The following is a 15184-nucleotide window of genomic DNA, read 5'->3' as shown; positions in this document are numbered from 1 at the left end:
TGTATGTGTATTATTTTTTTTCGTCATTTTGTCAACGAACCAATTAATAAAGACAAACTAAGTTCGTTGTTTCATAGAAACTCGGGTGAGCTTAAGAACATTCTATGCTAATAGGAGCATGAGCAATGAGAGAATGTGTGAGGTCCCAAGTGCGATCCCTGACAGGGGCAATTTGACAATAACTTCCGAATATTCTCTTGTTCGGCCGTGGCTAGTTACCAGCCCACCGCAAAAGCAATTCAACTTTCCGGTATAATACCACGTAGAAACTGATTAGGCATATGGATTAAATATAACAACCATACCCTGAACATGTTAGCCCATTACTCTCTAGATCGTGAAACTTTATAAAAAGGTTACATTTGCTAATCAAAATAGTTCATAAGTAGATAAGGGAAGATATTGCCAGGTGGGTAGTAAATGACAAAGCATTCCTAGATATCCTAAATTATCCTAATTATTTTCTAAAGTTTTTGGAAAATATACTCCCATCCCAAGTGTTATTTTTGGTATGCGGATATGAAATAGTTTATATACTCATTGAACTTGTATTATTTTTATGTAATCTGTGCTTGGAGGCAGGCTGCTTGTCAGTTTTATTTCTGTATCTGTAGATTTTTTTTTTTTTTTTTTTTTTTTTTTTTTTTTTTTTAACCAAAAACGTTTTTTCGGCGGGAAACTTCGTACATGGCGGACGCGGTTTTTTCAAATTTTCCTTTGATTTTATTGTAAACTCGTCTTGAAAAGGATTTGGTGTTGTTTATATTGAACTGTAACTTGGCCTGTCAATTTGTGCACACGTGTTAGTGAGATTCCGGTGTAATTTCGGTGTTTTATGTGAATTTACACAGCAGCAGAAATAGTTGTCATTGGTGATATTCGTATAAATCTAACCGTATTTGGTGTTGGTTAAATATTTATTATGTGTCTGTAGTTATAGTGTTTCCAGTAAAATGGATCTAGATACACCTCCTGAGCCGCCCGACCCGGGGGCATCAGCCTCGTCTCGCAAACGACAAGGAGAGGATACCAACGTATATGCGGCCAAAAAAACTATAACTGATCCTACTCAGGTAAACCCATCCGTTCAAAGCCTTTACATACATCCTTCCTTCACCGAAGGCGCCAAGTCATACTCTGACGATGATAATGGGCCTTTTATCGTCCAAGTCTCACGGGAAGTGGAGGACCCATCCTCTGGAGCGTCATTACGGGCTATAAATTTCGGTCAATTCTTGCACAAACACAAAATTGGTTCAATTATCCACGACGGCGTCAAAAATATAGGCCGCAACAAAATTACTGTAGAGTTTACTTCTGCCCAAGCTGCCAACAACTTTCTGGTTAGTCCAGTTTTGAAGTTATGCAAATATAGAGCTATAATTCCCACATACAACATAACCAGAATGGGGCTGGTGAAAGGAGTTCCCGTGGACTGGTCGATGGACGAGCTTGTTGATTCGCTAGAGCTCCCGCCTGGCTGTGGTGAGGTTCTGAAATCAAGGCGACTGAACAGAAAATCTGTCACAGAGGGTGTCATCACTTGGGTGCCTACCCAATCTGTTGTCCTAACCTTCAGGGGGCAAATGCTTCCTGCTAAGGTATATTCATACCACACCTCACTGCCAGTTGAAACATATAAACTTCCAACAATACAGTGCCAGAACTGCTGCCGTTTTGGCCACATTAAAACAATCTGCAGATCTAAGCCCAGATGCTACAGATGTGCTCAGCCCCATACAGGTGACTCATGTTTGGTCATCAAGGAATTATCTACATGTTTACACTGCTCTGGTAGTCATTTTGCTACTGATAAAGACTGCCCAGAATTCTCCAGGCAGCAATCTATTAAAATGGTCATGTCTCAGAATAATAAATCTTACATTGAAGCATCATCTCAGTTTCCTCCTGTCCGCAGGTCCTATGCTGAGATAACAAAAGAAATGTTTACTCCTACTAATGTAACTTCCACCAAAACCTCCTACCGGCAAACAGTTTTCCGCTCTCCTCGTCCCCGAGCTCCTCTAGCAAAGGGCTACGATAAAAAAGCTGTTCAGACTATTGTCGGTGATTACTCCTCATCCCTTCCTAATGGATGCGCTCTCAACAACAATGTTGAGAACCCTCCCTCCCAAGGTAAAATGCTTGAGTTTATCTCCGAATTTCTACTTAGTATTGTCGCTCCATGTAGTGAAATTCCCTTACCGCCCAACGTTGCCAAAAACTTAAGCCAACTTTTTAAACTACTCCAAAATGGGCCCAATAACCCTGCTACAGTGGAACTGTAAAAGTTTACGTCCCAAGAAACATGAGTTAATCTCTCTGATTAACCTTCATAATCCCACCATTCTTGCCATCTCGGAGACATGGTTGAGGCCTGGTTCACGATTACGGGTGCCGGGCTTCTCTTGTTTGAGGGATGACAGGAGTGATGGGTATGCAGGCAGTGCTGTATTTCTACGGCACTCCCTCCCCTACACCCAAATCGCTCTTCCTTCCCACAGTCAACATATCAATGCTGTTGCTGTCCGTACCCTAGACATATCTTTTGTATCTCTGTATATTCCTCATCCCTCATCTTCTATTATTCCCGAATTACAAGCAATCTTGTCGTCCCTTCCCAGCCCTATCATAACCATGGGTGATTTTAACACTCACCACACGATGTGGGGGTGCCATGCTAGTGACGGGTTTTCTCCATTGCTGATTGATTTACTTGATGATGTCAGTCTTTGCATCCTCAATGACGGTTCTCCTACTCGAAGGGTATACCCCAATCAGAACCCTAAATCAGCGGTTGATCTCACCCTATGTTCGGCTAACCTAGCATCGCGCCTGACTTGGAACGTGCTACAGTCAACCTGTGGCAGTGATCATTTTCCTATAATTGTTACATTAAATAATAAATCCTTACCTACCCCTAACTATGATCCCCTTTTAAAGTATAAACTTAAAAAAGCAAATTGGGAAGATTATGCCCTATCCGTTGATTGCATTGTAGACACTCTGCCCGATTTGGAAAGTGATGGAAACATTCTGGTATGCTATGATCTCTTTTTAAAATCTCTTATATCTTCGGCCGATTCCCATATTCCAAAAAAACACCCTGTGAAAAATCCGCTGCTTTCCTCTCCTTGGTGGGATGATGAATGCAGCGATTTATTTGGTAAAAGATCTGCTGCAGAAGAATTATACTCAGCCTGCATGACTCAGGATAACTTTAATAGTTACCAAAAACTAGATGCTAAAATTAAAAGATTAGTCTTCAAAAAGAAAAGAGCAAGTTGGACGCAGTTCTGTGAATCGCTTAGCCCTCGTTCACCCTCCACCATTGTGTGGGAAAATATGAGGAGATTCCGTCGCTCCCTGAGCCACGTTGATCCTTCCTCTAATAATCCTTCTGACTGGCTTAACAACTTTGCAGACAAATTAGCTCCACCTTATGTTCCCTATGTGGACTCATTTCTAACTACTACGCCAGCTCCAGCTACGGATGAAATGGATGCCCCCTTTTCCTTTTCTGAGCTTCAAATTGCTCTCAATGGTCTAAAAGATACAGCTCCAGGGGAAGATGGCGTTCCATATTCTTTCCTGGCTAACTTAAATGACAAAGCTAAAATTTATTACCTTAAAATAATCAATAAATGTTTGGAAACTGGTTCTATCCCAAACTCCTGGAAATCTCAAATTGTTATTCCTATCCTTAAACCTTATAAAAATCCCCTTAATTCAAATTCATATAGACCCATAGCTTTGTCATCTACTTTAGCTAAAGTTACAGAACATCTCCTTAAAAACCGACTGGAATGGTTAATGGAAAGTAGAAATATTCTCCCCTCCTCCCAATTTGGGTTTCGGAAGGGTATGAGTACAACAGACAGTCTCAGTGTATTAACAACAGATATTAGATTAGCCTTTACAAAAGGAGAGTACCTTGTGGGTGCTTTTCTTGATATTGCTTCTGCATATGATAATGTCCTACTTCCGGTGCTCAGGCAGAAACTACTTAAGCTGAGTGTTCCCTCGAGGATGGTTCATTTCATATGTAATCTGCTGTTTTGCAGATATGTTCTGGTAAAGCATCAGAATAATTCTCTTCCCCCCAGATTAATCTGGAAAGGCCTCCCTCAAGGCTCTGTTCTCAGTCCTCTGCTCTATAGCATATATACCCACGACCTCGAATTGTCTGTTTCTAGTTTTTGTACCATTTTACAATATGCTGATGATATTGTCCTCTATAACAGCTCAGGCAGTATAGAGGAAGTATCCTGTCGTATCAATTCTGCTTTGTATTATCTAGGCCAGTGGCTGTCTGACCATGGCTTGTCCCTATCAGTGGGCAAATGTCAGGCAGTGGTATTTACAAGGAAGAGATACCTCCCGAACCTCAACATCTCATTTGAAGGTCAAGCAATCAACCTTGCAGTTAAAGCTAAATTTTTAGGTGTTTATTTAGACACACGACTGAATGGAATTGCTCATTCTGAACACATTATCAAAAAATGTGAAAAAGGCATCAATGTACTACGAGCAATAGCGGGAGTTTGGTGGGGTGCTCACCCCTATACTTTAAAATTATTATATAATGCCTTAGTACGTAGCCACATGGATTACTGTATGTTTGTTTTAGAGCCTTTTAATAAATCAGCTGCTGAAAAGTTAAATAAAATTCAGTATAGATGCCTTAGAATTATTCTAGGTGCAATGAAATCCTCCCCCACTAATGCTTTGCAGGTAGAATGCGTTGACCCTCCTCTATCCATCCGTCGACAATATCTATGTGACCGCTTTATCAGCAAGATGTTACAGCTGTCATCCCATCCTCTTTGGCACCGACTAAGCCAACTATCACACGCACCTTGCTCCCGTAACTCGTCTTCCTACTTGCTAGATAGTTTCCTAAAGTATACCAGCCTTCCTAATCCCCTGACATCTTTCACAATCAACCCACTATATTCAACCCCATTTAAAGCATTAATATACAACCCTTCCATCATCACAGATCTAGGTCTGAGTAAAGGATCCCCAGATACCAATATCAAACTACAAAAGCATATTAGTCAAAATTGGTCAAATCATCTTATTTTATATACTGATGCTTCAAAGCTGTCTCCAGAAGGTTGTGTTGGTGCTGCATGTTGGGTTCCTGTTTACAGAATTGTTTTAAAATTTAAATGCCCTCCCGAGTCTTCTGTGTTTACCGGAGAGGCCATTGCTCTTTTGGAAGCAATCCTGTTTGCACTGTCCCATAACGTACAACAGACGGTTATTCTGACTGACTCTTTAAGCTGTTTAATGTCTATTAAAGAAAACCCCTTTCGCAGCAAATCACGATTTCCCATTATCTTAAAAATCCGGAAGGCTCTGCTCTCTTGCAATCAAAAAGGACTATTCATCTTACTGGTTTGGATTCCAAGCCACTCAGGTATTCCAGGAAACGAGACTGCTGACTCATGTGCCAAAACAGCTGTTGAGTCAGGTTCTCTAGATCATTTTAAAAATTCATCGCAGGACCTATGTACTCTTGCCAAAACATATATGGAAACAGCCTGGAAAATTTTTTGGAATGATTCCAAATTGGTTAAGGGTAAGTTTTACGCTACCATCCAACAAAACATACCAAGACAACCCTGGTTTTGTCACTCTCGGAGTACAAATCGCTGGACTTCATCCACAATTTCCCGATTGCGTCTTGGTCATGCTAGCACACCTGTACATCTGGCCAAACTCCGGATAAGGGACAACTCCATCTGTGAGTGTGGCTTGGATGAGGGCACTATAACTCATATTATTTTTAACTGTCCCAAACTTACCTATCCCCTCTATGACGTTCTTCCTCCCAAAGTCCCCCGTCCTTTGAGTGTTAAATGTTTTTTAATGTTTGTTTTCAGTCCTTATTGTAGATTTTTATGTAAATATATAGTAAGTAATAAAATTAAAGTATAATGTACAAAAAATATCCGTGTTAGATATATATGCATGTGTTGTCTGTGCTGCCTTAGGTTAAAGAGCTAACTAGCTAATAACAACTATTTCTTGGTACAAATTCAAAATTAACTTTTCATTAGTTTCACCGATCAATCTCCTTCGTGCCTTCTTCATCTACAAGACACTGGCGAAGTACCTTGTGCCCAGTTGGCACAGACAAAAGCCATAAACAAGAATTGAATTGAATTAACCAAAAACAGCAAACAATAGAATTATATTATTTATCAATGCAAAGACGTACAAAATTTCGCTAAACCTTTAAATAAGCCATAAATATGTCTTTTGACGTGAGCTGGGATGTCAGTAAATATCGAGAAGAGCACGAAAGCGAAGAACATTGGTTATTGCGGAAAGCTTTTATGGAACGGTGGAAAAATGACTATTCTGAAGAGAGATTGGTCTGTTTGGCGAGAGTGTTCTTCAATATCGAGTTTATGGGCTGCAGATACCCTACGGAGATCATGCAGGAGGTTGCTAGGCTATCACAAGACGTAAGTTTAAAACCTTTTCAAAATGGGTGAATTTAACGTCATAGCTTTTCGTATTTTCATTTATAGTATAACACTGTAAAAAGATAGAGATACAGAACAGTACAGTTGTTCGGCGCCTTACATCTCGTGATATACCCCTACATTGCTATAGCAGTTATACCCTCTTGACTGCTCTTTCTAGTATGCTCCGTGGCTGTAGGCAGTGTGATGATCGGGGCGTATCTCAAAAATTCATAAATCTTGAAAGGTTACTAAAGGCTAAGTTCTAAACCTAGTTGAACTTGAAATAGTTCTACAACTGCTCTTAATGTTTCACACAGACTGCACTGAAAACAATCTTACGCATTGTCAAAGTTGTGCCTTATTTGAATGACCTAAGACCCAGAGCAAAATTAAAACATGCTCTGCTCTCTTCTCCAATTTTTGATCTTTCTTATTACAGGTGGCCCAGCAATACCGAAAACTGAGGAAATCTAAACTCCAAAGAACTTTCGTATCAGCATCCGATGCAGCAGAGGACAGGGCAAAGGGTGTAAAACGTTCAGGTGGAGTCATTATAGATAGTCCAGCTCCAAAATCAACAAAAATAAACTTTGTGCCTCAAGGACATAGTGTTACAAATGAGATTACAACAAATGTCACAAACATATCTGATGATGAGACAAATGAAAATGATGATTTACCAAATGTATGTAATGATAGGGCTTAAAATATATTTGTAACAAAATCTTGTCAGATAAGAGCTTCTGTATAGACTTGTTAACTAGTCTAGTTGTTATTATGTATGATTTTATTGTGCATAAAGAATGCAAGCCATACGAAACTGCTCCAGGCTATTGCAACTATTCAGTATTGATATGCATTATTGCAAACTTGCTGTACACTTGGTTTTTATTGCCCTTTAAATTTGTGGTTGTTAAAACCTTTTAACCCTTTAATCCTTTAACAATATGTTTAAATAGAGATTTATGAGTGCTATTTTATTGCAGGCATATCCTATACAGAATAAAACAAAAATATGCAATGAAAAACTAAATGACAGTAACAATGAACCAAAATCGAATCACAAAGACAGTCTCAACAAGACAGGGATGATACAAAGCTTAGATCCTAATGATTATTTCAAGGAGATGCTAAACATGAAATGTTTGGATATAAGAAGTTTTACAGACAGGTTGTTCAATTCAACTTTTGGAAGAATGGTTTTGCTGATACGGCCCTGGAGTTCTAAATTTGGAAACATTCAAAGTGAGTTAATACAGATCACTCGGATTGCTGCAATGTTTTATTTTTTATTCCACTCAAAGTTAGCAGGCTACAGCCTGTACTCTTTGCATTCTGGAAGTCCTGTGCCATGTAGTTGGTTGACAATGATGATGTTCTTGATGATGATAGACAGATACTTAATTTTTGTTCCAGGCAGTTGTCAAGTGTGTCACATACCGATAACAAGTACATATGAAAATAACTGTTTCTCGCTGATCATAAATGAGTGTCTAGTAGCACAGGCCACTGGATCAAGCAAACCCGAGGCACGGAGTGCAGTTGAGGCCATGGCGTGGAATGTATGTATGTACTCTATCTACTTGGTAAATTATACTGGAGTTATATATTCCATGGGAAATGTTGGTTAGCTTGTTTTCCAGAAAAGCAATTAGTGCCTCAAAGTTTTATCTCCATCACATGTATATGAACGTTTCTTGTGAGTTGATTGAATTACAACCACTAAATTATGCCACAGCTCTGTGTCTCGTTGTTTTATGGTAGATTAGGGACTGGAAACTAAGATTGTGAAGTTGCTAAGCACACTTACTGAAATATATCCTTACTTCCTATGTGTGTGTCTGTAAGTTTGTTTGTTACATATGATCCGCTCAACAACTGCACCAATCTTTATGAAATTCACACATTGAAATTCAAAATTCTAATTAAAAATTTTTTTTATTCATGTTGGCCTCTTGGAGATGGACAAAGACCTTCTTATCCTGGAACAGCACCAGAGTTATGTTCCCTGGGGATTTAAATTAAAGCCTTTATTACTTATGCACGGTTGTCGGGCTGAATTGATTTTGTAAGATCTCAAAAAAATACTTATTATTCCAATAGAACTAAAATTAAGAGTAACAGCTTAGTTATCTATAAAGTAAGCTATATTGATTGTTTGTATTTCAGAGGTTAAAAGGAGAATTAGTGAGCGTACTCATAAAGGAGCAGTGGATTGCCCAAGGGGACAGGATATCTGTTAACGATGTTTCGGGTAAGACATGAGTGCTTAGTGTGAGATTTTCTACCTATTTTATCGCGTGAAAGTTGACTACTACGATTTGTATGAAATCTCAAGAGTGACATCTAGTGCGCGGACGATTTACGCAGGTTTATCACCTCACCAACGAAGTCGTGCCGCCAAGCGATTTACCGTTCCGGTTCGATACAGCGTATGACAGGCGTATGTCAAACATATACCCCAAATCAGTATTCGGGGTATATGTTTGATATAACTGCCTGGTTAGCCTGTTACCATCTTAGATTTAACCATCACATTTATTTTCAGGCAAAAAACCAGAATTTGGTACGCCTGTGGATAATAGTGTGGCCACGAAGTAAGTATTATTATTATTTATTTATTTTTATTACACAAACTACTAAAATTATTATTCTTCGCATCCTGAAACTCACATGAGTTTATTTGGACGCTGCACATTCCTCTAAAATCTCATAAGTTTAAATATATACAATAGAATGAAGTATGAAGTCCATATCTATATTCTATACCAATACCAGCTGTTGCCCGCGATTTTCGTCCCCCTCTATCACGGTTTTTTACAAACCCGTAAGATAAAAAGTAGCCTATGTTACTCTCCATTCTCTCAACTTACTCTATGCCAAAAAAAAAAGTTGACTAGTTGCTTGCTAGTTAGGGCGAGAAGGAAAAACAAACAGACAACCTTTGGCATTTATAATATTAGTAAGGATTATAAACAGTAAAGATTATTTTACCAATAGAAGGCTGTTTTATTTGCTATATTGTTTAATTTCTGTAACTAAGTATAAGATTTCAGCCTGAAACAATGGTAAAACAAAAAAGGTTTGCGACCCGCCTGCCGATGCCGATCTTTAGTAGATTTTAATAGAAGTTCGCGAAAGTACCTAATAGATATCGATTATAAAACAAGCCATAGTGGCTTTTTATGTCGTCGTTGTTGTTGTCGTTTTTTACGCATGTGCTAAAAAAATATAGATATGGAAGGCCAAGGTATTCAGATATTCACTTCAATACCCACAATGTTCAGGATGGCACTTAGATCTTTCATTAATTAACAGTATTATTGAAGCTAAATACCTAGTTTCTTAGCAGTAATTATTTATTATAATGACTACTATTCTTCCTTACTATTAAAGTATTCATTTTATAAAAGACATCTTTAAAGCCCACAAACCTGCTTTAGAGCAGTGTTGTGAGTCTGTACTCTATAAACCTGACTTCCCAAGGAGTGAAATAAATCAACTGGACTGACTCTAATACTGCTTCTCTATAATTCATATTACTTGTTACCTTCAAATGACTCTACTACCAGTTCGGAATGCTGTCTTCGGCAGAGAAGACCACTGGCAAGAAACTTTACCGTTGCTCTTTTATTCAATCAATTAAAACAAGACTTATAAACACAATTACAACATTGTCATATGTTATAAGGCTCGGCTCTTTTATACAAGACATATAAGACAGGTCAAACATGACTACTATGATCACTTATAACATCAGGACTTTTGGAACAAGTTATTTGTATAGAGCATTCTCTGCTACATAAACTGTGTGTGTAAAATAATGCTAGGGCTCCATATATGATACCAATAAATAACCCAAAGGATGAGATATACTTATCTGATGCAACATCAGGTACAACCATAGTACCAACAACTTTTATATACGACTCTTGTTCCGCCACAACAATATTTTGCTACGTTTATTGTTTCCATTATAAATCATCTATTCACAATTTGTAACGTTCTATCCACAATACTTTACTTAATATCCTTTTCTCATTTCATTACTTTAAATCCGTCCTAACTTTTCTTTCCCGCCAAGCTATCTTGTCAAACTCGCGTCTCCCGCCATAGATCCTATACTTTTATTTGACAGTCTACTAAAGTCCATTATTCTATTTTCAATACATTATCAATGAGTATACAAACTATGATTTGTTGATATATTTAATATAATCATCGGGTTTATCATAGATAAAGTGCTGTAATTCCCTATTTCCTAACACATGCATGTCGTAAATAATGATTCACGAGAAGTATATTTGTATTTTTAGGCATAAAATATTGATCCTTGGAAAAATGAGTCAGTCAGTAATAATATATTAAAACAGGTAATAAAACAGGTAATATAGTTATCGTATTTTTATGTGACCAAATAGCATGTTGTATAGGTGTATCTACATAATGTGTTAATAATAAACTGAATCTTTTTGAAGGATCAATAGTAGTATAGTATAATACTTTTACAGCATGTTCGCTTAGTTTAGGAGAAAATGAAACATTAATATTACGGGACGTACGGGAAGTTTACTGAAGGCTGTATGGTATGGTATATTATGATGAACGGCTAGCGCACAATCAGCATGACGCAAGGACAGAGGGCGGCGGAGACCTAGTAATACTAATTTTATTAGTATTAATAAATAAAAACCTTGTTTTTTCTTATAAATTATTAGTGTTTTTTTTTTTAAGCATTCTTAAGAATTTAAAAAAATAAATGAAAATCAATAAATCATAGAATATAACTATATTTGAGCTAAAAATAGTTGACAAGTAAAGTCAATAAACAAAATATGCTTAAAAAAGCTTTCCGTATTCTATAGGAACCACGTACGTAATAAAAAAGTACGCTGTGACAAATATAAGATCAGCTCAAGTGTTTCATCGAAAAATGAAAGGGAAGCATAAAGATTATCCTTGATAATATTGAACCAGTAATTCAAACACGTTAACACGCCTTGAATCTTATTGTATATATAATACACTTTATATCTTCCAGAATGATGAAACTCATGGGTTGGAAGGGAGGTGGATTGGGTGTGGATTCCCAAGGCATTGCCGAGCCTATCAAGCCACATCTGCAAATGGTAAGTTATCTGTCTGTAGGACCTTTGTAGGGGTTTATAAACTCTGCCTATGTCGCCTCTATCAAGGGACTCCCTGCAATTCGTAAGACGTTGCCTGTGCACCTAATAGCTACGATCTACAAACGCTGCATTTACGGTCGTGACTACAGTACTTTGGGACTCGAGAATCCATTATCACTTTAGCATCTCGACTCGCTGAGTGACCTTGAGCTTTGGTTATCAGACTTATGAGTGACCCGCTACCGGCCACAGATCTCTTTTATAGGAAAAAGGTTATGGCTATAAGCTTAGTATGATTCCATTCAAATTTGGTGAATATTTGAAGATCATCTTCTTTAGTTGCCTCTCCAACTAGTGAAGGTTGACCGTCATTTTTATACTTTGCCTTTTCTCTCGTGAGAGACAGCTGGGCGGTACTCGCGATCCCAGTCCACTCTTCCTCCAACCAAGACTTTCTCTTGCGATCGATGCGTCTCTTTTCAGCAACTTTTCCCATCATTATCATTTGCAGTAGCCTGTATCTGTCATTCCGAAGCACATGCCCTAGAAAAGTGACTTTTTTCTTTTTGACAGACTTCCAAAGTTCGCGCTGACAACCAACTGTGATGATCATATTTAGATAAAAAACTAAATCAATGTATAACAAATAACGTGCGATTGCAACGGGCTTCAAACTTGAGATACTATACTAATGTAACTTATTATATTAATAAGCTTAACTTAGGAGCAAAGTTAATCTGTCAATTTCGGTTTGACTTTTTGCCCTTCATATAAAAAACACAAATTAGAACTCACTTAACGAGCCATGGGCTATGCTCGAAGTTTCCCTGAAGGGTTAAATTAGAAACGAAGAGATCCGTTGGAGAACCAAACAAAATTCAAATTCAAAATCTCGTTTTTATGGTTGTTATCACCATCTCACAGTCTAGTTAATGTTGAGCTATGAAGTGGTATTCTTGTGGCGGACTGGTTCATGCCGCAAGCGACATCGAGCCAGTACCGCTGACGTACCATATTATTAATGCATAGTTGCATATAGTCCCCACAGTCTACATGATAACTTAAAGCCTACTGACTTTCATAGTCAATCATCATCATCATCGTGCAATCATCATTCAGTCATCAATAGCCTATAACAGTCCACTACAGAACTGAACTTAAGGTCTCTAAACCTAACCTAACGGAAGGGTTTTTTCATGATCACAACGCGGGGCACATGGGTTGGTGACCACAGTAGATGGTAGCAGGGGCATGGAGGGTGCTGCGGTCCGTTCTCCGGTATATTTCCATAGTCGTGTCGTTCGACACCCCCGGGAAGTGGAGGGTGACAACTATATTGTAATTAGCAGTCACCACACTGTACCATCATAGTAAACTATATTGGACTGTCGATTTCCTGCTTTCTGAGTGTGGGTTTGAGAGACAACTGGAAAATGTTTGTTTGTTGAACATGAATGTTTTTCAGTGTCTGAACCTTTACATTTATGTTATAAGAATTTATGTATTTTATTCATAAAAATATTAATCAGTCATCTTAGGTACACAAGCTACGCTTACTTTGGGGCTAGATGGCGATATGTGTATTGTCGTATAATAAAAAAATATATATGCGAGTATAACAAAATAGAAGTCGGTATTTTTTGTTATAGTAGTCTTGTTTTCTTAGGTAAACCGCGCTGGTCTTGGAAGCAACACGACCGACATCCGTCAACTGCGCAGAGCAGGATTCGAGCTGATGCGGCGATACATTGCTTCCGACACCTTCGACGTAGACCTCGTATTCAGCGCTGACTTCAACAAGGAGGAGCGCGCTGTCATGCACCATTGCGCGCAGAAGACTGGCTTGGCCTCCAAGAGCTATGGCGCTGACGTGGACAGGTGAAGATTACTAGGGTCACAGGAAACAAGTGACACAGTAAAAAGATTGGCCTACGTTGCAAAGACCTCCTTAGTTGCATGCTCTCCTGGTACATTGCTGGCAGCTCGTTTTATATTGAATTCCATAAAAATACTGTTGTGGGTTCCTCTCCCCCTAATGGGAGTTATGGTGCCAGCTCCACAGCAGAATCTGAGCCAATAAGGATATAATATATGCAATTCTGACTCCTTCGACACAGAATTAATGTTCGGAACTATTTTAGAAAAGAAATGCGCGCTTTTTGGCAATGATATGGACAGGTGAGGTAAGGAATACTAGAGCCACAAGAACCACTAAGAGATTTACAGGAAATTTGTTGCTAACTTCTTTAGTTCAGTCTGGTTTAACCCATAAGCGTAATGGCGCAGGCGTGGATTATCACAGTAACTAGTAAAAGATTGGTAACTTGGTAACTTAGCACTGAACTGCATAAAGCCTTAGTTTTATTGTCTCAAATTATATTACTAAGTTACAGATAGCACGATCATACTTGGCCGGCCTCAAGTTGCCTCGGATACGTTCCCTACTGTATAAAATGTCGCCATTGAAGTCTTAAAACTAGTTATTCTATAGAAATACGGCACCGAACGTTGGTTGTAAACTTTCCTTTTTTTAATTTCTATAATTCCTAAATTCTTCTTTTGTATTTCCTACAATTTTAGGTTTTCGGGATTCTAGTAGAGAAATATGGATTCCATTCAGCGAACGAAAAAAAAAAATTGGAGCATAAATAGTCTAAGAAAATAAAGCGTCGAGTGGCTTATGAAGTGTGCTCCGCATGCTTTTAGTTCGCTTGTCACAATGCTGACAGATTCAATGCCGACCAATCACGGCTGGTCCATGTAGACGTACAGTAGAACCAATCATGTATGCAATTCAATTCATGGTGCGTGCACCTAGACTTGTAGGATGCATACCCATTTCAAATGACAATTTGTTAATAAGTTAAAGAGGGCGACTTCTAAGTTTTTTCGTTCGCTTGTTCCAGTAGATAAGAACACTCATATTTTACTTAGAAATACTGTGGATTATTCTCTCAGAGATATGGGAGATCACTAAAAATTGCCAACTCTTTAGAAATTAATCTGTTCAGCCACTACACATTTAGTATATTATTAAATTGCATCAGAATGAAGTTGTGGAACTATTATTGGTTTTTTTTAGATTTCTCGTGGTGAAGAAAAAATTGGATCCATTTTCGCTGGTCCGTGCCATTGTAGAAAAAGGCGGCAATACAACGAAGTACCAAGTATTTTTACCGACATCGCTACGAGAAAATAGAAAATGATTTTATGTTAATATTTTTAAAATAAAAATAGTTAGAAAATAAACATATATTTTAGAGACTTGTATTTTATTGGTACACCCTTACGCCCGAAACTAATATAATCAATCTAATCCAAAAAGGAAATTAAATTTAATCAAAATAGTTCCTACCTGAAAGTAAAATATATTTAATGGTAATCGTTGACGGCCGATTGGCGCAGTGAGCAGCGACCCGCTTTTCTGAGTCTAAGGCTGTGGACTCTATTCCCTCATCTGGAAAATGTTTTTGTGATGGACATGAATATTTTTCAGTGTCTGAGTTTTCATCTGTATATTAAGTATTTATTTATATTATTCACAGATATTTGTCAGTTATCTTAGTACTAAGA

At 38.1% G+C, this 15184-nt stretch overlaps 1 protein-coding gene across 1 annotated transcript; it reads left to right on the top strand.

Moving 5' to 3' along the window:
• The first annotated feature begins 6180 nt into the window (after nucleotides 1-6180).
• Nucleotides 6181-14841, top strand: LOC120625345. The gene is made up of 9 exons (XM_039892382.1): nucleotides 6181-6479; nucleotides 6922-7167; nucleotides 7469-7727; nucleotides 7899-8044; nucleotides 8652-8736; nucleotides 9031-9079; nucleotides 11524-11611; nucleotides 13278-13489; nucleotides 14694-14841. The coding sequence occupies exons 1-9, from the start codon at nucleotides 6264-6266 to the stop codon at nucleotides 14815-14817; spliced, it is 1425 nt and encodes a 474-aa protein (XP_039748316.1). The 5' UTR covers nucleotides 6181-6263; the 3' UTR covers nucleotides 14818-14841.
• Nucleotides 14842-15184: the final 343 nt, after the last annotated feature.

This window comes from Pararge aegeria, chromosome 7, assembly GCF_905163445.1.
Source record: "Pararge aegeria chromosome 7, ilParAegt1.1, whole genome shotgun sequence".
NCBI classification, from domain to species: domain Eukaryota; kingdom Metazoa; phylum Arthropoda; class Insecta; order Lepidoptera; family Nymphalidae; genus Pararge; species Pararge aegeria.
Note: the sequence above shows the minus strand (reverse complement) of the source record. Positions and strands in the feature narration are given on the sequence as shown.